This window comes from Scyliorhinus canicula, chromosome 7 (genome assembly GCF_902713615.1).
Source record: "Scyliorhinus canicula chromosome 7, sScyCan1.1, whole genome shotgun sequence".
NCBI lineage: Eukaryota > Metazoa > Chordata > Chondrichthyes > Carcharhiniformes > Scyliorhinidae > Scyliorhinus > Scyliorhinus canicula.
The window spans coordinates 207,234,738-207,259,727 of NC_052152.1; the positions used below are offsets into that span (position 1 = coordinate 207,234,738).

At 49.3% G+C, this 24,990-nt stretch overlaps 1 protein-coding gene across 1 annotated transcript in view; it reads right to left on the bottom strand.

The window, feature by feature from the left end:
• Positions 1 to 183: 183 nt before the first annotated feature.
• Positions 184 to 24,990, bottom strand: part of LOC119969753 (potassium voltage-gated channel subfamily KQT member 2) — a 218,063-nt gene continuing 193,256 nt past the window's right edge. The window contains exons 13-17 of the mRNA XM_038803799.1: positions 21,606 to 21,714; positions 20,351 to 20,482; positions 9,077 to 9,178; positions 5,522 to 5,645; positions 184 to 1,704 (exon numbers count right to left, since the gene is read on the bottom strand). Of these exons, the coding sequence (XP_038659727.1) occupies positions 937 to 1,704; positions 5,522 to 5,645; positions 9,077 to 9,178; positions 20,351 to 20,482; positions 21,606 to 21,714 (1,235 nt within the window). The 3' untranslated portion in view covers positions 184 to 936. The remainder of the gene's footprint in view (positions 1,705 to 5,521; positions 5,646 to 9,076; positions 9,179 to 20,350; positions 20,483 to 21,605; positions 21,715 to 24,990) is intronic.

Below are 24,990 nucleotides of genomic sequence, written 5' to 3' on the forward strand. Positions count from 1 at the left end.
TTTGAGATCAACTAGAAGACATGTCCTTGGTAAGGGTCATTAACCTGAAGGAAATACCTCTGCCACTGTGAGAGAAATCATTTGCCAAGGGCACTGTTTAATACCCTCCACCTCCCCCCGCCCAACACCCACTCAACACACCACCCCAGCCAAAGGCAATCCCCTCCCCCCACCCCTAACAGCTAGACATTTTAGACAAATGCGGAATTAAGTTGAAACATGAATTTGGTCAGAAATATCCAGGGATGCAATAATCCTAAACAAAACACGCTTACCCTGTTTTGAACATGACCTTGCTATTCTACAATGACACTTTTGTCAAGTCCTATTGCCTCCCTCACAGTCTCTTCTTCCTCGGTTCCTCTTTCTAATTTAAGATGAACAGTCTCCCCGCCGGTTCCGCTTTGCTCCATCCTCTACAGCTGACTTTAATGCTTGCATTATTCTGTGTTTGTCAAATGCCCCACCTTCCCAAGAAGTCCACTCCACTTCCAGGAGTTCACTTTTTCCCATGTTTGCCACCTTGGCTGGAAAATTCAGAAGGTGTGGAACATACATTCATTGGCCATTAGCTTGATTACATGGCGAACAAACAGGACCGAGCCCAGGTGCTTGCTGGGACACAAGCCAATGCTTCTTCCGTGACGGAGGCCAGATGCCTGATGCAATGCAGTGTTAAAGGCTGATGGGAGAGGATTCAGGCAACTGGCAGTGCTAACTTCCTCAGGCCCTGAGGAGTCCTTTGAGAACCTAAGTGAGCCAGAATTTCCCAGCTGGCAGGGCAAAAAGGTGACCCCGCGTACAATCTACGACTCTGGTCCCCAACTGTTTCCCCGACCCCTGTTACATATGTTGTAAAGATTAAGTGTGGCTCTCATTGAAAATTGACCCCTTTCTCAGTGTAATTTTTCTCATTAAATGGACAGAGGCCACTGTCTATTTGGTCAAAGACCAGGTGAAGTCACAGTGCGCCCCCTCACTCGTTGCTGACCTTGGCGGGGGGCCCGATGGGGTACATGCTTCTGAATCAGTGTCAGACTCCCCTTCCGCAATGTAGAGTCTGACTTTTGACCAGGGCGTAACCCCACCATAGGGGGCATTGTTGACACTTTCTAGGTTCTCCTTGGATTGTGAGATGCTGAAACCGCTGTACGAACGCTCGAGTTCCTCGTGATCGACGGAAGGGATGGAGATGGAGGTGTCGCTGTCCCTTTCTTTCTGGACAGTCTCTTGCTGTTTGCAGCAGAGATCCTCCTGCCGGCTGAATTCCAGCCCCCCCCGGCTACAGCTGCCGTGACTTGATAACTTCTCGTGCGACACCGAGGGCGGGGGTGGTATTCGAACAAAGGTCGTGCCGTCACCTACTGGGGAGGTCATGAAGGTCAGAGTGTCATGGCTCTGCCGGCCCAACCCATTGGCTGAGTGTTGGTGTGACGATGTTGACGGTGGACAGCCATTGGGTGCCAATGCTGCAACTCCGAGTCCAGAGTACGTCTTGTGTGCGGTTAAGCTGCATGACCGCATCATTTTGTTGGCGTTTGTGTTCTTCTCACAGAGCTCCCGAGTATCGACGGGGCTGTGGTACGGAGGAGCAGGATCTGGCTCTTTGGAAATGAAGTAAGCCTCAGTTTCTGATGGTGCGATTCCCATTCGCTGCATGTAGATATTCACCAGGAAATCTAATTTCTTCTCCATCGAGTGCACCTGTGGGGTACAGACAGCCCATTATCACCATTCAGACACCCAGGCGCCCATTAACCAACTTTTCAAAAAACATATTTTTATTTACAATTTTTAATGAATACAGAACAATGAAGAAGCGTTCACTCTACGCAAAGCCTCACACCACACCCCCTCCTCTAATTCAATCCCCAACTCCTCCTTTAACTTGTCTTAGACCCCACCAGGGATGCAGTATCCTCCGCCATTATCCTCCCGTATATTCCCGAGGTGCTCCCCTCCTCCATCCCCGCGAGTGACAGAACCCTCGCCGACAATTGGGCTGTGGGCACTACCGGAAACGACGGGAAGACCTTCCTCCCTAGGTCCCTCAACTGCAGATATCTTAAGTTCTCCCACTGTGAAACCCCAAACATCTTTGATAACTCCTCTTGAATCGCAAACCGCCCCTCCATAAACAAGCCCCCCAAATCCTCCCACCCCCTTGTCCACCCAGCTTCGAAACCTGCCATCCAACCTTGCCAGCTCAAACTTGTGGTTTTCACAGATTGGCGCCAACTTCGACATCCTACCCAATTTAAAATGCTGCTGCATTTGCCGCCATATTTCCAAAGTTGTGACCACCACCGAGTTACGCGAAAACCTCCCTGGAGAGAACGGAAGCGTGGCGGTCGCCAGCGCCCGCAGCCCCAACCCCCGACATGAACCCGATTCCATCTTCACCCATGCTGCCTCCTGGTCCCCACCCCCATCCAACAACTTCTCTGCATTTGCTGCCCAATAGTAGAAGATCCAGCACAGCAACATCAAGCCAACTGGTGGATACATTTTGGGGGGGGGGGGGATTCTCCATCCTGCCAACCCCGTTTTCTGGTGTGGCGCGCCCCCTCCGACAGTGGGACTTTCTGCTCTGGCAGCTGGCCAATGGGGTTTCCCATTGTGGCCACCCCCACACCGTCAGGAAATCCGCAGGTGTGGGTGCGCTGCTGGCGAAGAGGTGGATCCTGCCGACGGAGAATCCCACTTTGGAGGTGGATGTTAAATATGCGGAGGACTCCACCCCCGAACTGTTAGCTGGTAGGAGGAAACTGGAGATGCAGTTTAATCTGGTGACTACGGACAAGGTGGTGTGTCAGCGGTGCAGGGCGAGGGGGCGATGTACGAATACGGGAAGTGGGCTAGCCCTTTGTTGGCTGGCCAGTTGAGGTGGCAAGTGGCTTCCCGAGAGATTGCCCAGGTGCTGGATATGTGAGATGTGCTGGTGGCTGCGCCTCAGAAGGTGAATGAGGCGTTTGTGGTGTTCTCTGAGTGGTCGTATAGCTCGGTGTTCGGAATGCGTTAAGAGACATTCCAATTACATGTCAAATTGATGTTAAGTATCCAATAATTGACACTGATATGTAAAGGGGGTGCAGGTGGTACTTGTGGTGGTGATAAGAGTTTTGTACAGAGCAAGTTCAAGAAAATTAATGTGTTTTGGGAAAGGAGTGGAACTCTTGACTCTTTACTCAACGGCAGCCAGAAGCTAACAGTCGTAACCGCCAGAGTTTGGGGCATGGGGGCACTTTTGGAGGCTTGGGAATGTCCCACATTGGAGGAGGAAGATCGGGAAGGGTTAGCCGACACAACTGGGGGCAGATGAGTTTAGGAAGGCAATCGGAAACATGCAGACGGACAAGGCACCAGGGCCAGACAGGTTCCCAGGGGAATTTTATCAAAGGTGTGCCAACCGGTTGATCCACTGCTAGTGGAGGGATTTAAGGACTCAATGGTTTGGGGGCCGCTCCTGGAGGAGATAATGCAAGCATCCATCTTTCTCCCTCTGAAGAAGGATAAGGGCCCAGTTGAGTGTGGGTTGTATCGGACAACCTCTTTCTTGAAGGTGGAGGCTGAGATCCTGGCGAAGGTGCTGGCACCCAGAATGGAGGAGTGTCTCCAGAGCATTGTTGAGGAGGATGAAACAGGGTTTGTGAAGGGCAGACGGGTGTCCTCTGATGTGCGGTGTCTGTTAAATATCATTCAGTTCCCCTGGAAGGGGGGTATCTGCAGGAGGTTGTTGCGATGTTGGATGCAGAAAAGGCCTTTGACAGGGGAGAGTGGAACTATTTGCTTGCAATGTTGGAGCGGTTTGGGATTGGTCCCAGGTATGTGACGTGGGTGAGACTGTTATACAGGGAACCTCGGGCTTGTGTTCGGACGAATAGTAGGAGTTTGATGAATTTCAAGTTGCACAGGGGAACGTGGAAGGGGTGCCCCATGTCCCCTTTGTTATTTGCGTTGGAGGTTGAGCCTTTGGCCACCGCATTGAGGAATTCTGGAGTGTGCTGGGGATAGTGAGGGAGCGGATAGAACAAGGGTGTCCCTGTACGCTGATGACTTGTTACTGTACATCTTGGACCCGGTCCCAACAATGGGGAGCATAATGCCGCTGCTGTAGAGGCTTGGTGCGTTCTCTGGGTATAAGTTAAATTTTGAGAAAATTGAGTGTTTTTCGGTTACCCCGCTGGAGAAGGGGGTTAATCTGAGGGTGTTGCCATTTTGATTGATGGGCAGGCATCTTAGGTACTTAGGGGTGCAGCTGTTGCACGATTGGGCTCAGCTTCGGAAATCAAATTTTCGGAGTCCAGTGGGTAGGATTAAGACGGTCCTACAGAGATGGGACAGCCTCCCTCTGTCCTTGGCTGGTCAGGTGCTGTCCCTGAAGTTGAACATTCTGCCACCGTTTCCGTTCCTATACCAATGCTTGCTGGTTTGAAAAAAAAACCCGCCAAAAGCACTGCGCTATCATACTAGGTGGCACAGAGGTTAGCACTGTTGCTTCACAGCGCAATCGGGTTCGATTCCTGGCTTGGGTCACTGTCTGTGTGGAGTTTGCGCCTTCTCCCCGTGTTTAGGGGATTTTCACAGTAACTTTGTTGCAGTTTTAATCAGTGATTCCAAATAAACCTGTTGGACTTTAACCTGGTGTTGTAAGACTTCTTACTGTGTCTGCCCCAGTCCAACGCCGGTATCTCCACATCATGCAGTGTTAATGTAAGCCTACTTGTGACAATAAAGATTATTATTATATTCCCAGAAATGGGCCAGCGGCAGACAATTAATTCAATTAACTGGCCAAATAATCACTACTTCCCACCCTGCTGGGATTTTCCCATCATCGGAATGTGACCCCCATCATTTAGACAGCCCCCACACATTAAACTGAAGAGCTATAATAATAAATAATTATAACCGGGCCTTCAGGGGAGCATCAATACAGCGGGCCCTTCTCCCCGAACCGTCTAACTGGGCTCTGTTATATTGATGGTGCTGAGGATGTGGTCCATATGTCGGCCCTTGGGTTTGACTGGAAGCTCTTTGGAGGCCGACCTGCATCTGGAACTGGGTGGTAGTCCGAGCAACGGCCTCATAGCTTCCCACCGGCCCATCCACCAGCAGTAAAGTTACTCCTGTATCGCTGAGAGTCGTTCTGTAAAAGTTTTGTTTTGATCGGAAAGGCCAACACTGCTTCTCTCTCCACAGACGCTGCCAGGTCTGCTGAGATTTTCCAGCATCCGCAGTATTTTGCTTTATTCTGGAAAAATCACTCCCTCCATCCCGACTGGGTGCGGATCCTCTTTAGTCTCCCTCAGTGAGACTCCTTTGCTTCATGTCAAAAATAGTCCCAAATTCCTCAGTGAACTCAGCTTTCCCAATACTCTACAAACATGGAGAAGGCAGAAGCCCCCCACCCCACCCCACCACCACCCCACCCATTTTTATGGAACAGAATGTCTGGCTCCCATTTATCATTGGAAATCTCCCCCACTGTCTGGAGAGTTTTGAAGATACCAATCTTTACCTGTCTTTCCATTTTCCCGAGCCGCCCCATCATACTTGGGTCTTCGGGAAGCTCGGGCTCCACTGGCATCTTGGGACGGTCCTTCTCCTGTAGCTGTGGGCCTCGACCAACGATCTGGTCCACTCTACCAAGGGAAGCATACAGATACCTCAGGTAATAGATTAGAATGTAACTCTGCCCTGGGTCCAGCCCAATCGTTAGTAAAGAGGCTTGTGTCAGCAAGTCAGAAAATGCAAGGCAAACTGGTTAACAATTATCAAAATTCTTCAGAGGGAAAGGGTTCTCTCAGGGCAAACAAAAGGATTCTATCTTGGGAAGGGATGGGTTAGGATTTAACTTGCCTACGCTTGTTAAGTGGGGAAGAAATAATGGGGTAAATTCCTAAAATATAACTCAACAGTTATTAGACAGACGTTACTGAGAGATGCTTCATATGCAGTTAGAGCAGCATGCCAGCAACATGTACATGACGTGCATCAAGAGACAGGAAAGAAAGAAGCTCGCAGTTACAAAGCATTGAGAAACTGGGACCGCAGATATTAATATGCAGCTCATGACAGCTGGGTGAAGATTGGTACTCAATGACCCAATGGGTGTCAGGTCTACCTCGGCATCTATACATCCGCGTGACAGATTCAAAATGGATATCCATAAAGGAGCAAAGGATGATCTCCGAGAGAGCAAAATTATTGCTTTCCATGTCTGGAGGCAGCTACTGGAATCCAGCAACCATACTTTGAATCATCTGTATCGAGCCAAGGTATTATGTCCAGAATTAATCATTACACACCCAATCAACAATGATTGTTTTTGGTAATGTTAATCTGTGTACACAACAGTCACTACCCCGGCTTTGGAACAGCGAATGGAGAGCAGCTGGAACATCAGTCAAATGTTGCAATGTCTCGACTGTCAATGCTTTTTCAAGGCCAAACATTCCAGTGAGGGGCGTAGTGTCAGCAGCTAGCATTGCCACGGCAGCTTCCAGATTCCTCTACTCCTTTAGTGGGGTTTCAGGGTTACAGGGATAGGGTGCAGGTGTGGGTTTAAGTAGGGTGGTCTTTCCAAGGGACAGTGCAGACTCGATGGGCCGAATGGCCTCCTTCTGCACTGTAAATCCTTTTTTTTTTATAAATTTAGAGTATCCAATTCATTTTTTCCAATTAAGGGGCAATTTAGTGCGGCCAATCCACCTAGCCAGCACATCTTTTTGGGTTGTAGGGGCGAAACCCACGAAAACACGGGGAGAATGTGCAAACTCCACATGGACAGTGACCCAGAGCCGGGATCGAACCTGGGACCTCAGCGCCGTGAGGCAGCAGCACTAACCACTGTGCCACCTTGCTGCCTTGCACTGTAAATCCTATGATTCTATGATTCTATACTCTTTGATATGCCTCAATACCAACCTCAGAAACAGGACCCAGCCCATATTTTCCATGTTGTGCTCCAGCTGACCTTTGCGGTCCAGAGGGAGTTGAGTTGATCAGGAATTGGGTTCAGGTTTAGTTGGGTTTTTTTCACAGTGCATGGACATCACTGATGAAACCATAGTTTTACTGCCCATGATAAAGTGGTGTTGGGTACAACTGAATGGTTTGCCAGGTCTTTTCAGAGGAGAGTTAGGGGTCAACCACTTTGCTGTGGGTCTGGAGTCAGAACCAATGTGTTGCCGAGAAAGACTCTGGCTCAGGATCGGTTTAGGTTGAAATAAGTTCTCCTGCTTAGAATGTTTCTCTCAACAGCTGTACAAACATTTGCGGAGAGGGCAGCTGCTCTTTGGAATGTTGGGTAAATCTCACAAGACTGCTTTCTTCAACTTTCTTTTTTCATAAATTTAGAGTACCCAATTCATTTTTTCCAATTGAGGGGCAATTTAGTGTGGCCAATCCACCTAACCTGCACATTTTTAGGTTGTGGGGGCGAGACCCACACAAACACGGGGAGAATGTGCAAACTCCACACGGAGAGTGACCCAGAGCCGGGATCGAACCTGGGACCTCGGCGCCGTGAGACTGCAGTGCTAACCACTACGCCGTGCTTCCAACTGCTTTCTTCAACAATGGACGAGCTAGCTGAGATAAAGGCTGAGAATCGAGACAATTATTCATTCAAAAACTGGGCACTGGACTCAGTGGGGAATAAAAAGCCATTACTGTGTGCTACGCTGTCAGTAAGACTAGGACATTCCTTTGTAAGACTACTGGACTGTGATCTTAGCTGTATCAGCAAATGGGTTGCCACAGTTGGTCTGGTTGGAGAGAAGTAAAGCATCTCTCTATGGCCTCACTATTCCCTCTCTCTGTAATCCTACAACTCTCCAAGATTTCAGCACTCCTCCAATGCCAGTCTTGTGAATATCTTTGTGTTCCTTTGACCACCGGTGGCAGTTGTACCTTTAGTTTCCTAGATCCTAAACTCTGGAATTTCCATCTTAAATCTTCCTGACTCTCCCCTTCTGTAAATGGCTCCTTAAAACCTAACCCTTTACCCAAGCTTGTGGTCTTCTTCAAAATATATTTTTGATTCGTGGTGTCATGTTTTGCCTGATAGCATTCCTATAAAGTGCTTTGCCAGGTTTTATTGGTGAAAAACTAACTCGAATCAGTCACCAGTTCTGGAAATTAATTAAAAGTTTGAAGAGGGTATTCCAGAACTTTGGGCTGAGGCATTTGAAGACATGGTGACCAATGGAAGTTGAGGATGTGCAGGGATCTCCGAGGGCTGGAGGGTGAGTGCGGAGGGGGGGTTACAGAGCTAGGGAGAGGATGAGGCCATGGAGGGATTTGAAAACAAGTATGAGAGTTTTAACCCTCAGAAACAAAGCTGTCCATCGAATCACCTCACCTGACTGATTCCAAACTAATTCCAAAGTAGTGCTCTCCATGTACAGGCCCGTGCGGTTAACGGAGACCCAATGATTGGGTAGACAGTCCAATCATTGCTTATCTCTCACCAGGGATGGGTTTGTTGTTTACTTTGTCCAAAGCCAATGTTGGGTCTTTGATCAAATTTGATTGTCCGCCATTTGATTCTCTGCCAAGCGGCAGCACGCCAACATCATTTGGATTTTTTGGGGCGAGGAAGAGAGCCTTTCACACCTCACAGTGCCCATGCATCAGAGTTCATTCAAGTGTCATTTTTGTTTCATGCATTCATGCAAATGGCGAGCAGCACCTTCCAACCCAAAGTGCAAAAGATTTTGGCTCCTGCTCATTGCCTGTCATCAGAATCACAAACATTCCAATGATTGAAAGGAAATGAAAGAAGCTTTTACAGTCAGCCGCAGTGCAGTACAAACACATTCAGCTAAACCCCTTCATTGATCATCTAACTGGTCACTTAACCCCTCACCTGAGATATTTGGTTCATAATTCCAAGCCAGTGTGGAGCGAGTTTCAAACTGAACTTCAAACAATTTTTTTGAAGAAATGCAGAATAGATTTGTCTTTTTTTTGTTTTTTTTTATTCGTTTGTACGTGAAGAAGGGGGTTGGCTGCTTAAATAATAACTCTTGAGTGAAATAAAGTAAGCATTCTGTCGATGAGTCCTAACCTAGGAGAGTATTGGATTGAATCTTTGGAAGTGGTGAGGATTCCTTTTAACTTCTTGTGCCGGGGGGTTGAAGGGAGTGGGGGGCCCACAATCATATCTATCCTGGCAGAGTGAAATAAGAGAGATACCAGCAAAATGTATAATGAAGCAACACGAGGAGACAAGAGGCAATTTCATCATGACAGTAAGCATATCAATCAAATGAGAAGGGCTGTGTCCAAAGGGTTAAGGGAAACAGTTGTGTTAAAAGAATCAATTTGACAATCAGGGGCTCCAGTCTGTGATCTGATCAGAAACTTCCTGGAAGATTTATCAGCATCTCGAATCGGAAATGTCAGCAAGGTGGCCCCCAAACTGTTACCAACGTCACCATGAAAGGGAGCTTCATTTTGTTCTGGCCTGGTGAGATGAGAGATTTATACATCCCTCTGTTTGGACTCTGCTCCGTATGTAACCAGACACCATTTGGTTGTGTCCCCGGACCCAGTTTAAAGTCGCTTATTGTCACAAGTAGGCTTCAAATGAAGTTACTGTGAAAAGCCCCTCGATGTCACATTCTGCCGCCTGTTCGGGGAGGCTGGTATGGGAATTGAACCCGCGCTGCTGGCGTGCCTTGGTCTGCTTTCAAAGCCAGCGATTTAGCCCTGTGCTAAACCAGCCCCTTTCTCAGGAAATTGGGAAGACCCTGGGGCTGATCATCCTGCCACAACTCAGCAACTGTGACATGAGATCCCCCCCGCATTTCATAGGTTAGTGTAAAATGTCCTCTGATAAATCAGTAAGTTTCAGACCCTGGGAACTTCCAGCCCGAGCTATAGGCAGCATCTGCGAACCTCACCACTCTCGCATTGATAACAGAGAGCAGAGAACGCCATAAATATGCAACTCGCTCTGTCGAATTTTTGCAAGAATTCAAATGTGAAAAATGCTTTCAAATCTTTTGACAAACGGTCAAAAAAATTATTTTCAAACGTTGCGGAATGATGAAATGTTCTGTTATAATGATCACACTCGAGCAAAGATCTTGAAAGGACTTTGGTTGATGTGTTATTGGGAGTTCTGAGGTCAAATATTGCCCTTCTCTATTGTGACACCCCCCTCAGCTAACTCTTGAGATGGTGCGAGTGAAAGTCAGTTTTAAGATGCCCCTTCAAACGTTGCAAGGTGAGTGCCTGCATGCATTGACCACTTCAATCTGCTGCTAATTCTTTCCCAGTCAAAACATCCCCAGTGATGCATTCTGTCAGCATATCAATAAGAGGTTAGCTTTCCATTCAGCTCTCTGCTTATGTCAAGGAAAATAAAGTCAGGAGCTGTAGGAATAGGCAGCATTAGCATGTGTATTCCCCAAATCTTTGCTCGTCCCACATTGACCTCTATCTGCTAGAGTCATGTCCACCCATTTAATCTATCAATATCCCTTTGTGACCTGCTGCTCCCAACTGTATACATTCATAGTACCACCTCACTTAATGCTATCAGCAAGCTTGGATACATGGATCTATATTGGTTTATGCAACTCATTTAGAAATAAAGTAGGAAGCTGTGGGCCGAGCACAGATCCCTGGAGGACGCCACTGGTCACATCTTGCCAATTGGATGAGTGCAAACCCATATCGCCGCCCTTTGTCTCTTACCACATCATCAACTCTCTATCCAAGCTAACCCCTCCAATTCGTGCTCTCTGATTTCTCTTAATAGTCTGTCTTGTGGGACCTTGTTATGGGAGCGGCGTTTTCAGAACCCTAAAATGTATCATGGAGTTCAACCAACTCTTTAATATATTGTTGCTTTTGAAGCACACGGCTTGGTCTCCAGGTGTGGTATTACAATTATGGACACGTGGGTTTTTAAACACAGCACAATGTTTATTCCATGAATTCAACTTCACCTTTTTAAATAAACATTGGATCCCTAACACCCCTTACTTCAAAGATATCCTCAAAAATAATACAACACTAAATAATCCCTCAAAATGTTCCTTCAAACCTCCAAAAGACTTAACACCTTTAAACAGAAACATGTCAGGTTAAAGACATTACTATTATGAGTTTAAATCACCCAAATGATTCAGAGATAGTCTTTCCTGGCAGAGATCACAGCAGATCCAGCTCACTGCAAACACAGACACACCCAAGCTCTTTTTCTCAAAACTGAAACTGAAAGTAGAAATTAGCTCAGCTCAGCTCCCCCCCTCTGACATCACTTCAGTAATGAGCTGCTCCATTTCTTAAAGGTACATTGCTTAAACATCCATTTCTTAAAGGTACTCTCACATGACAACCTTGTCAATATTGCTCTGTGTTGTCAATGTTAAGCCCCCCTCCTCTCCTGAAGGTGCCATCTCTGGTTGGGATTGAGTTACTGGGCTCCCTCTGACACCTTCTCGGAGTATCACCATGCATGACAGTCAGTGTTGGATATGTGATGATGGGGTGGTGGTGAGGAGGTTGGGATCTTTTCTGCCCAACTCGATTCAACTGCCCTGCACTGGGGGAAATTGTAATAGAGGGAGAAGGGAGGTTTATGTGGACACTAAATAGCTGATATTGGATGAATTTCAATCGCAAAAACTGACATTCCCCCACCTTGATAAGCACCAAATTTGAAAAAAGCAGAATAAATTAATCCTCTGCATTACTCCTATATATTACTCAATTACTCCTTTTCACAACTGAAGCCAAGAGAAGGAGCTAAAGGAGTAATGGGAAATGATAATGCCATAATTATGTTACTGATTAGGAACCCTGAGATCTCAATGAACGGAGAAACTGGAAGCTGAAATCCTGCCATTGCAACTGAAGGGTTTAAGTATAAAAGCTGGTCTCAGAATGGGAGGAATTGTCCGCCCCTGTTTTCAAAGTGACGGAAATCACAGAGGAGGTGGAGAACGAGCAAGGACCCAAAACGGTTTTTATATTGGCTGGTTTTTATATTGGCTGACCCCTCCCTCTGTCAATGACATAATGGGGATCCCGACTTTAAAAGTTTGGATTTCCATTTACAATGCAGACTGAATGCTTACGTCTGATTGACCCCCATCGTCGGACTGTCCAATCACGTCGGCAGGGGGCAGTGCTGAGGGGAGGGGCGTCAGTGGTTCCATGGGGGATGTGCCAAGGGGAGGGGGGTGTGGTTCTTTAAGCATGGAGGGAGGGGGATTTCCGTTTCCATGGGGGTCTTTGTTTGTCCTATTCTTCTTCAGACATGCTCTTTTGAGAGTCAAAGTTGTTGGCAGACTCATTCAGAGCCTGCTCCACCAGCTCAATGTCGTGGGGCCCGCTTCCAGGGATTGTTTTGACCAACACAGGAATTAGGAAAGGGTGGACCTAAAGGAGAATGTTCTATTTGTGCTGGTGGAGAGATAGAAACTGGGGGCCTGAATATGGGGCAGGCCCTGGTAAAATCCTGTTGGGAATTGAGGAATAATGTCTTGTCTTCAAGTGTGGTGAGAATCTGGAAACACAATGAGTAGTTGAGGTGAATACATAGATATAATTGAAAGGAAATTAAGTAAATATAAGGGACAAAATGGATGAGAATGAGAAGTTGATGGGGGTGGGAGAGATGAAAAGAGGTTAGGAAAGAGCGGCACGGTGGCACAGTGGTTAGCACTGCCGCCTCATGGCGCCGACGATCCGGATTCAATCCCGGCCCCGGGTCGCTGTCCGTGTGGAGTTTGCACATTCTCCCTGTGTTTGCATGGGTCTCACCCCTACAACCCAAAGATGTGCAGGGTAGGTGGATTGGTCACACTATGTTACCCCTTAATTGGAAAAACAATTATTGGACTCCTTAAATTAAAAAAAATAAAAGTTGAAAGAAATTGGTTAATCAAAATCCAAAAGGGACATGGATAGAGGTGAGGTAGGTCATAAAGCAGCCATTATTTCAAAAAATGGTGGAACATGTTCAAGGGGCTGAATGGCCTCCATTTGATCCTTTGTTCCAAATGAACACAAAACGACATCAATGTCCGAGGACGGGATTCTCCGACACCCTGCCGGGTCGGAGAATCGCCTGGGGGCGGCGTGAATCCCGCCCCACTGCTCCAACGCCGGCTGCCGAATTCTCCGGTGCCGGTTTTCGGCCGGAGGCAGGGCGCGCCGCGCCGGTCAGGGGCCCCCCGGCAATTCTCCGGGCCCCGATGGGCCGAGTGGCTGCCCAATTTCGGCCAGTCCCGCCGACATGAAATGGGCATGGTCCATCCCGGCGGGACCTATCTTGTCAGCTGTCCAGCGGGGTCCTCGGTGGGGGGGGGGGTTATCCGGCCCCGGGGGGTGCCCCCAAGGTGGCCTGGCCCGCGATTGGGGCCCACTGATTTGCGGGCGAGCCTGTGCCATGGGGGCACTCTTTCCCTCCGCACCGGCCTCTGTAAGGCTCCGCCATGGCCAGCGCGGAGAAGAAACCCCCTGCGCATGCGCGGGAAACACGCCGGCGGTTCTGCGTATGCGCCAACTCGCGCTGGCCAACTTCTCCAGCGCCGACCTAACCCCCGGAAGTGCGAAGGATTCCGGGCAACTTCCGGGTGGCCTGACGCCGGAGTGGTGCGGGCCACTCTTGCCGCCGGTACGGGTCGCCCCGCCAATTGCGGGACAATCCCACCCCTAAAGACCAATACAATTAAACATCATCAAAATTAGAATTGAAAGTTTCAGCTATCCTGTTTAATCTGTTCATTTCTCTCCTCTTCCGCACTTCCATTGTATTCATTCCCCACTGCTGTTTTGGCAAATTTAACAGGAAATGTTCTAAGTGCCATATCGGGCACAACATCCGGGCACTTCCCGGCAGCGATGCCAATATATTTAACTGCACTTGTTGCCACAAATGATCTCCAACGAGCTTCATGGCGGAACTGGCTGTCTCATCAGCTGAACTGCACCTGGCATCTTCCCGTTAACGAGGGGGAGCTGCTCATACACGCTCCCTCCAAACTCACTCCCAGGCAGCGCACGACCATGGAACCACGTAGACCTGCTCCACGCTTCGGGGGCGCCAACCTGGCCAGGCTGCTGCACGACGTGGAGGCATGATGGGACACCCTGTTCCCCCCTGGGGGTAGGAGGACCAGCGTCAGGGCTGTCAATGCTGCCTGGGAGGCAGTGGCCGTACGTTCGGGCAGCGCAATCAGTAAGACCGCTGTACAATGTTGGAAGAAGACCACCGACTTGAAGCAGGTCGTAAGTTAACCGGCCCCCTGTCATCAGACCTGCCTGCCACCCCCGTGATCTCCAGCATCTCTCCCGCCCAACAAATCGCAAATCGGCAGCTAGCACCCCCCCAGCACACCCTGGCACCTACTAGCACAAGCCCTGCATGCCCAGGGGCGGTGCCCACACCAGCTACTATAGACCCCCATTCTGCTGGCTCACAACGTCCCCTCTGTGTCTCCGCAGGAGAAGTTGGCCCATCACAGGCGGGATGTGGAGATGCCAGCGTTGGACTGGGGTGAACACCAGGTTAAAGTCCAACAGGTTTGTTTCAAACACTAGCTTTCGGAGCACTGCTTACCTCTTCATTCACCATCACAGGCGGGAAAGGGCCCAGATGGGCGGCGGGATTCCAGACATCAGTGACCTCACCCTCCGATGAGGAAGGGACCATGGAAATCGTGGGGTTGGCCAAGGGGAGGGTGGTGACCCACAGCGGGGTTGGCCAAGGGGAGGGTGGTGACCCACAGCGAGGTTGGCCAAGGGGAGGGTGGTGACCCACAGCGGGGTTGGCCAAGGGGAGGGTGGTGACCCACAGCGAGGTTGGCCAAGGGGAGGGTGGTGACCCACAGCGAGGTTGGCCAAGGGGAGGGTGGTGACCCACAGCGGGGTTGGCCAAGGGGAGGGTGGTGACCCACAGCGAGGTTGGCCAAGGGGAGGGTGGTGACCCACAGTGGGGTTGGCCAAGGGGAGGGTGGTGATCCACAGCGAGGTTGTCCAAGGGGAGGGTGGTGACCCACAGCGGGGTTGGCCAAGGGGAGGGTGGTGACCCACAGCGGGGTTGGCCAAGGGGAGGGTGGTGACCCACAGCGGGGTTGGCCAAGGGGAGGGTAGTGACCCACAGCGGGGTTGGCCAAGGGGAGGGTGGTGACCCACAGCGGGGTTGGCCTGTGCCAGAGAGGTGAGGATCCACTACCCCTTCACCCAGGTGACCTGTCCCAAGTGAGTTGTTCATGTCGGACAAAATGATCCTTTCCTCTCACCAACCACATGTCCAATCTCTCACCGGATCTCCACCTGATGGAGCCGGACCACCCGGGGTCACCCCACCCCCCCCATTCGGCTACCAATAGAACACTCAGATGGCAGCACAACGGAGACCACCATCGACACGTCGCAGCTCTCACCCCCACCTTCCACCAGCACAGAGACACACACCTCGGTGGGCAACATTAGTGGACAGGCTTCTGGGGCACAATCTGGTGGGCACCACACAGTTACTGAGGTACATCAGGTGGAGTCAGGAACATCCATGGGAGACGGCAATTGGAGGTCTGCTCGATTCCAGCACCCAGCTGTGAAGCTCGAGGCTGCTCACAGCCAAAGGGAGTTACAGTGATCTTCAGCATAGAACCCAGACCAGGGCTCTGTCCTGGAAGTGTTTGGTGGGACAGACAGGCAGCAGCTGTAGTTGCCCCAGTTATGCAGACACACAATATTGGAGGATGGCCTGTAGGCCCCACAGACGCCGAGTCCCTTACCCTCCTAGCCCATGGGTAACCCCCGGGCTATGGCGCCCAACCCCTTCGCTCAAGCCTACCCCCTCCCCCCCCCCGCCCCATCCCCGAGGGGTCCCCCATCCGCCCCAAACTACCCCGAGCACTAGGCCACAGCTCCTAAGTCCCTGGGCTGCATGGCGAGTATTGGAAATAACCCCTCACCTCCTCCGATCTTCCCAGCAGCCATTGCGCTAGTTTGCTGTTTTTCAATTGGAGCGCTAAACGGCGCAACCTCTCGCTGGGGAGTCGGTTAGTTCCCGGGAGGCCGTTAGATTGGTCTTCCACCTCGTTAATGAGATGGAGGTTACTCTTAATTGGTCTCAATTGGTGTGTCGCTACGTCTGGGCGGGATCTGTAACACAGCAACGGGAGCGAGCCGGTGAGACCGCCAAGCACTTTGCATCTGGCTTGGATCCCGATTGTGACCTCTCCCGCAATTCAACCGGCTCGGCTGGATACGCACCGGCACAACGTGACTGTTAAACCCCAGGCAAAGTCTTTCAATTTCCATCTATCTTCTAGCTCTTGTTTGACCTTGAAAATAATTTCAAACACCTGGGGTGAAATTCTCCCCTACCCGGCGGGGCGGGGGGGTCCCAGCGTAGCGGAGTGGGGCCAACCATTCCGGCGTCAGGCCTCTCCAAAGCTGCGGAATTCTCCGCATCTTTAGGGGCTAGGCCTGCGCCGGAGTGGCTCCCGCTCCGCCGACTGGCACCAACGGCATTTGGCACCACGCTGATCGGCGTCGGGCTGGCCGAAAGGCCTTCGCCGGTCGGCGTGAGTCCGCGCATGCACCAGAGCGTGAGCGCCCGCTGACGTCACCACTGGGGCATGCGCGGTAGGGGGGTCTCTTCCGCCTCTGCCATGGAGGCCGTGGTGGCGGCGGAAGAAAAAGAGTGCCCCCACAGCACAGGCCTGCTCGCCGATCGGTGGGTCCCGATCGCGGGCCAGGCCACCATGGGGGCACCCCCCGGGGTCTGATCACCCCGCGCCCCCCCCAGAACCCCGGGGGCCCGCTCGCGCCGCCAATCCCGCCGGCGCAGAGGTGGTTTAAACCACGTCGGCGGGAGATGCCTGACAGCGGCGGGACTTCGGCCCATCGCGGGCCGGAGAATCGCCGCGGGGGGCACGCCTATCGGCGGGGAGCGATTCCCGCTCCCGCCGATTCCCGGGTAGCGGAGAATTCCGGCCACGGTGGGGGCGGGATTTACGCCGACTCCGGGCGATTCCCCGACCCTGCGGGGGTCGGAGAATTCCGCCCCTGGTCCATTTGTGTTTCCGTTGGCTGTTAACTGTTTAACAAGAGGTGACCTCTCAGGGGAGAACAGCAACAGCCACACTGGTAGCACCATAGTTGGTTCTGCTGCACACGGCAGGAGGAACAGGTGCAGAAATGCAATGGTCATCGGGGATTAAATCGGGAGAGACGTTTCTGAGCTGTAAAAGAGACTCCAGGATGGTCTGTTGCCCCTCTGGTAGGAGGGCCAAGGATTTCTCTGAGCAGTTACAGGACATCCTGGTGGGGGAGGGTGAACAGCCAGTGGTCGTGGTACACATCGGTAACAACAACATAGGTAAAAAAAAGGGATAAGGTCCTAAAAACAGAATATAGGCAGCTAGGAAGCAAGTTGAAAAATAGGACCTCAAAGTAGTGATCTCAAGATTACTACCAGTGCCACACGCTAGTCAGAATAGAAACAACAGGATATATAGGATGAATAGGTGGCCAAAGAGATGGTGTGAGAGAGAGGGTTTCAGATTCTTGGGGCATTGGGACCGGTTCTGGGGGAGGTGGGACCAGTACAAATTGGATGGGTTACACCTGGGCAGAACCGGGATGTCATTTGTGGAGGGGGGGGTTACTTGCTAGAGCGGTTTGGGAGGGTTTGAACTACTATCAAGAACAAGACAAAAAGATAGTAAGGAGAGTTGCCATAGACCCAGGTGACCATAGGCTGCTTTCCCCTTTGAGGGGGAGAGCTGACTGGTGGTAATTTAACCTGAGGATTACCACACCTCAGACGAGGGGCGAGGTTGAGAAGGTGGCGTCTTCATCAATAACCTCAGTCAATACAGGAATTGAACCCATGCTGCTGGCTTCGCTCTGCATCACAAACCAGCTGTAGCCAACTGAGCTAAACGGGCCCCCAAGGAGAGGAAGGAGAACAGGAAAAGTGGCAGGCAGAGAAATCCAGGGCCAAAATCAGATACCGCACAGTACAAAAGTAATTGGGATGGGACAAGGAACGTTAGAAGAACTAACCTTAAGGTTTTGTACCTGAACGCTCAGAGCATTTGAAATAAAATGGATGAATTATTTGCGTAGATAGATGTAAAGGGATGTGATATAGTTGAGATTACAGAGACATGGTCCCAAGGTGACCAAGGGTGGGAACCAAACATTGAGGCTGTTCAGTTTTTCGGAAGGACAGACAGTACGGATAAAGGTGGTGGAGTTGCATTGTTGATTAAATAAGATATTGACATAATATTGAGGAAAGATATGAACACAAATGATGTGGAATCTGTCTGGGTTGAGTTAGGAAACACCAAGGGGCAAAAAACATTGGTAGGGGTAGTAGACAGACCCCCAAACTGCAGCGGTAATGTTTGGAATTGCATTCGACAGGAAATCAGAGATGCATGTGATAAAGGAACATCTGTGATTTTGGGTGACTTTAATCTACATATAAATTGGGTGAGTCAAATTAGACACAATACATAGAGGAGGAATTTATGGAGTATCTACAGGATGGTTTTCTGGACAATATGTTGAGGAACCAACAATTGCCAAAAACGAATGTCGGCCCCTTTACACTTAGAAACGGGAGAATTCATAATGGGGAACAAAGAAATGGCTGAGGAACCTAATTTGTACTTTTCTTCTGTCTTCATAAAGGAAGACATAAATAACGTACCAGAAGTTCTGAGAAACACAAGTTTTAGTGAGGAGCTGAAGGAGATTAGTATTAGTATTACCAGAAATGGTTTGGGGGAAATTAAAAGATTGAAGACGGCAAATCTCCAGGACTGGATAATCTTCATACCGGAGTACTTAAGGAAGTGGCTGTACAAATGGTAGATCCATCGGCGGTCATTTTCCAAAATTTGTTGGACTCTGGAATGAGAGAAAACAGGGAACTATAGGCCTGTGAGCCTAACGTCCGTAGTAGGGAAGTTGCTAGAGTCCATTATCAAAGATTTCGTAGCATAGCATTTGGAAAGCAGTGGTATAATCACAAAAAGTCAGCATGGATTTACAAAAGGAAATCATGCTTGACAAATCAACTGGAATTCTTTGAAGATGTAACTAGTAGGGTTGACCAGGGAGAACCAGTGGATGTGGTTTATTTAGACTTTCAGAAGGCTTTCAGCAAGGTCTCACATAGCAGATTAATATGTAAACTTAAAGACTATGGGATTGCGGGTAATGTTTTGAGATGGATAGAAAGCTGGTTATCAGACAGGAAGCAAAGAGTTGGAATAAATGGGTCATTTTCCGATTGGCAGGCAGTGACTAGTGGGGTACCGCAGGTATCTGTGCTTGGACCCCAACTGCTAATGGACGAGGGAACTAAATGTATTAGCTCCAAATTTGCAGATGATACAAAGTTGGGTGGGAGGGTGAGCTGTGAGGAGGATGCAGAGATGCTTCAGTGTGATTTGGATAGGCTGAGTGAGTGGGCATATGCACTTCAGTTGCAGCATTATGTGGATAAATGTGAGGTTATCCATGTCAGTAGCAAAAATAGGAAGGCAGATTATTATTGAATGGATGTAAATTGAGAGAGGTGGATTCTCAGCGAGACCTTGGTGTCCTCGTGCATCAGTCGCTGAAAGTAAGCGTGCAGGTACAGCAGGCAGTAAAGAAGGCAAATGGTATGTTGGCCTTCATAGCGAGAGGATCTGACTATAGTAATAGGGATGTTTTACTGCAATTGTATAGTGCACCTGGAGTATTGTGAGCAGTTTTGATGTCCATATCTGAGATGTTCTTGCCATGGAGGGAATGCAGCGAAGGTTTACCAGGCTGATGACGGGACTGTCATATGAGGAGAGACTATATCAGTTAGGATTATATTCACTGGAGCTTAGAAGAGTGAGAAGGGATCTCATATAAATTTATAGAATTCCACCAGGATTAGACACGGCAGATTCAGAAAGAATGTTCCTGATGGTGGGGGAGTCCAGAACTAGGTGTTATAGTTGAAGATAAGCAATAAACATTTTAGGACTGATACATTTCTTCACTTAGAGAGTGGTGAATCTGTGGAATTCACTGCCACAGAAGTTGTTGAGGCGAAAATGATGTGTAAATTCAAGAAGGAATTAGATATTGCTCTTGGAGATAAATGGATAAAGGGATATGGGGGAAAGGCTAGATAAGCCTTGATGATCAGCCATGTTCATAACGAATGGCGGAGCAGGCTCGAAGGGCCTAATAACCTCCTCCTGCTTCTATTTTCTATGTTTCGATGTATGTGCTTCACAGATACTTAGAGGGAATAGAACAGAGGGCAGATGGTGGAGGCTGGTAGTTAAATGTAAGAATGGACCCTTGCCTGGACTGTAGGTTTTTGATTCTGGACAGCATGTCCAAGTGACCCGCAGAGTACTGTTCGATCACATCCATGACATCATATGGTCGTAAGCTCTCTTTGAACTTCCGCTTGGAAACGAGAAATCGCATAATGCTATGAAGAAAGTTTCCAGATAGTTAGTGCTGACAGAGGGGGGAAAAGACTGGACAGAAAAGAAAACAATAGGTCCACATACATTGTGTTTCCCCCCCCTCCCTTTCCTTGAAGCCATTTAGCCTCGCTGAGTGAGGTTACACTGCAAGCCCACATTTAGCTATACCTCATCCTGCCAGCCTCAACATTAGATGCTGGGGAATGTGTATTTCAGAATTCTGTCATTCACTAGTCCCTCACCATTCAGCGCTGGGTCACTGAACGTCAATTATCACTGGGACCCCAGGTTTCCCTCATTTCACCCCCAACATTATTGATGTGGAAGACATGTGCTCTCACTTCAGGCAAAACTGATACAAAATTTCCCTCCTTACTCTCTCAAAGACACTTGGGACAATTGGTAACTCATTCCGCCCCATGTACACCGGGAGGTGGCTTGGAAAAGGAGATCACCCCTTGCCCCGGTTACGCCAGAGGATGGTTGGCGCCATCCCAGAGATGTTGCCAGAAAACAGTTGAGTGGAGTTTCCACCTGCCAAAGGTGCCAGGTCCCACCCTCTGCTAGCCTCTGATACCACACAGAGCCTCCGCGGTGGGTTTGGGGGGTGCAGGGTGCGATGGAAACGTTCAGAGTGACTTTGGGCCCTCAGAAATCAGTCTGCCAAATAGGGGTTCCTGTTATCCCAGAGGAAAATGCTTCCCCCTCACCTCCCCACCCCCCAGAATCAGACTGTCAGACAGTAATGAATTCTACCAGAGGGCGCTGCCCATTTGGTGACCCTTTTGCTGGAAATGTCAATAAGGACTAGGCCTCAAAACAGCTTTGACCCTCACACCAGCTAAAGGATTACACCTCCCGATCTTCCTCTTGGCTAGCCTATTCAGCACCAGCAATCAACCCTTCCACTCCTTCCATGAGCAGCCCGTGCCCCAACCCCAGTACCCCGTTAAAGTCAGTATCCTCATGGACAAGGGTTTAAATTCACTGGGCCTGGTCCTATCCTTAACCAAACCTCCGCAGGCTCTCCAGCACAGTTATCGCTGACGGGCCGCACAGCTCAGAACACCCAGCTCTTAAAGGGCTCGAGAGAGAGAGAGCACGAAACATTCAGTCAGGTCTTACCATATGGCTCTGATCGAAACTTTGAGCCCAGGGGTTAAGTTGTCCGTGATGAACTCACACTGATAGCTCCTGTTGTCTGGGATGTCCTCTTCCGGCAGACTGGAATGGTCTGAAACACAAAGAAGCACATGGGAAACCTGCACAGCTGCAGCACTCAACCAAAATGTGATTCCTTCCGGAGCCAGCCCGCTACTTCATGGAGTTTTCTGATTCCTTCCAAACGCGTGAGTTTCCATCAGGTAGCAGCACTCTCCTCTCACTCAGAAAGTCTATCCCTCCCCCCTTTGAGCCTGCTCTACCATTCACTCAGAGCGCTGTTGATCTTATGCATCAGCTGAATCATTTCATCCGATTCCCATTTATAACTCTCAGATTCAACATACTTATTAAATAAGTACAGCCCCTTTGGATACCTGTTCATTCATGTCCCACTCCAGAGACGGCACAGAAACATACAGTGCAGAGAAAGACCGTTCTGTCCAATATACGCTTTGATCGAGCTTCAGATGAGGTCTATTCCCCCCCTGCCCGCTTTCCACATATGTATAATATTTTCCACCTGCAATAACTCCAATAGAGCCAGACTAAACAAAGCAAGGGGTTATTCCAGAACAAAAAAGGAGCCGCAACCATGGCATGGGGTGGCACGGTGGCGCAGTGGTTTGCACTGCTGCCTCAAAGAACAAGGGGCCTGGGTTCAATTCCGGCCTCGGGTCACTGTCTGTGTTGAGTCTGCACTTTTTCCCCGTGTCTGCATGGGTTTCCTCCGGGTGCTCCGGTTTCCTCCCATAGTCCAAAGATGCGCAGGTTAGGTGGATTGGCCATGCTAATTTGCCCCTTTGTGTCCAAAAAAGTTAGGTGGGTTCACTGGGTAACGGGGATAGGGGGGAGGTGTGGGCTTAAGTAGGGTGCTCCCTCAGTACTGACCCTCTGGCAGTGCAGCACTGCCTCAGTACTGACCCTCTGACAGGGCAGCACTCCCTCAGTACCGACCCTCTGACAGTGGGGCACTCCCTCAGTACTGACCCTCTGACAGTGCGGCACCCCCTCAGTACTGACCCTCTGACAGTGCTGCACTCCCTTAGTACTGACCCTCTGACAGTGCGGCACTCCCTCAGTACTGACCCGCTGACAGTGGGGCAGTCCCTCAGTACTGACCCTCTGACAGTGCGGCACCCCCTCAGTACTGACCCTCTGACAGTGCTGCACTCCCTTAGTACTGACCCTCTCACAGTGCGGCACTCCCTCAGTACTGACCCGCTGACAGTGGGGCAGTCCCTCAGTACTGACCCTCTGACAGTACAGCACTCACTCAGCTTGGGTCACTGGATTGGATTGAATTGGATTTGTTTATTGTCACGTGTACCGAGGTACAGTGAAAAGTATTTTTCTGCAAGCAGCTCAACAGATCATTCAGTACATGGAAGAAAAGGGAATAAAACAAAATTCAAGAAAATACATGAGGATACGTAATAGGGCAGCACACTGTCTGTGTGGGGTCTGCATGTTCTCCCCGTGCCTGCGTGGGTTTCCTCCGGGTGCTCCGGTTTCCTCCCACAAGTCACGAAAGACGTGCTTGTTAGCTGAATTGGACATTCTGAATTCTCCCTCTGTGTACCCGAACAGGCGCCAGAATGTGGCGACTAGGGGATTTTCACAATAACTTTATTGCAGTGTTAATGTCAGCCTACTTGTGACAATAATAAAGATTATTACTATGAATGTGAGGACCTGTTGCTTTCAGGTGTTCAAGCTCTGTCAGTTTAATAGGGAGTGATTTCTAAAATGGCTCTTTCAGAGCCTGAGAGTTTCCTGGATGATGAAGAGAATTCTCCGGGTGGTTTGCAAAAGGGGGGTTGAAACAAAACTATGGAATTGGCGGGCATGCAGTTGAATTTAACTGCTGGGCGAGGAAGGCAGAGATAACTGAAGTGGTCGCCCAGCATTTAATTGTGGAAGGGATGCCAAAAATACAGTCTGGGTCGTGGCCATTAGAATTTGCTAAAATTCAATTACAAATGAAACAATTCAAAATGCTGCAAAGGGAAAGAGCTTTTCAAAAACAAATTGAAATGAGGCAACTTGAAATGGGAATATTAGCAATGGAGGACAGGGGAGAGAAAGGGAGAGAGAGAGAGAAGAATACCAACTTAAAAGGTTGGAGTTTAAGGCAGATGTTGAGTGGACGTAAGTTGGAGGAGTGACGCTTCCCAGTCCAAATCCTAGTGGGAATATGTTTAAATATGTTGACGCACTGCCAAGGTTTGAGGAGATGCAAGAATTTTTTAAAAATCTCTTTTGAGAAAGTAGCTAAGCAATTGAATTGGCCAAACACCGAGTGGATATTCTTGTTTCAAACCCAAATAATAGGTAGAACAGCTTCAGGGTCCCAGGTTCAATTCCCGGCTTGGGTCACTGTCTGTGCGGAGTATGCACGTTCGCCCCGTGTCTGCGTGGGTTTCCTCCGGGTGCTCCGGTTTCCTCCAAGATGTGCAGGTTAGGTGGATTGGCCATACTACATCGCCCTTAGTGTCCAAAAAGGTTAATTGGGGTTACTGGGTTAAGAGGACAGGGTGGAGGAGGTGTGTGCTTGAGTGGGGTGCTCTTTCCAAGGGCAGGGCAGCCTCGATGGGCCGAATGGCCTCCTTCTGCACTGTAAATTCTATGATTCTATGGAGTGTTTGCATCATTGTCAGAGGAGGTATTTGGGGATTATGAGGAGGTGTGAAAAATCCGATTAAGCGCACATGAACTAGTGGCAGAAGCCTACAGACAGAAGTTTAGAAATCTAAGGCAAGAACCAGGTCAGATGTATATAAAATTTGAAAAAAATCAAACAAAATAATTTTGATAGGTGGATAAGAGTAATAAAAATAGGCCAAACGAATGAAGTTCATCGAGAAATGATTATTCTGGAAGAAATGAAAGATTTACTTCCTGAAGTAGTGAGAACTCATGTGGAAGAACAAAGGGTTAAAACTGCGAGGCAGGCAGCTGAAATGGCAGATCATTTTGAATTAGTTGATAAATCAAGGTTTGGTTTTCGATTTTGTTTTGAGTCTGTGAAGCATCGACAGAGGGAAAATGAAAAATCCACAGGTGGTCAAGGCAAAGGAGGTTTGGTTGGGGATAGTAAAGACATTTCGCCTCAGGTGAAGAAGGAAACCGATGACAATAAAAAGGAGATAAGAAAACTTTGATGTTTTCATTGTAATAAAGTTGGACACACAGAGTGGCAGTGTTGATGACTTAAGGGAAGTACTGGGAAGACAGACTCGTAGAACAGGATAAGACAGTGGGGTTTACTGAAGAGGCAAATTAAAACATGGTTGCAGCTGAAGAAGTGAAAAGAATATACAGCCTGTTCAGAGTTTGTCTGATAAAC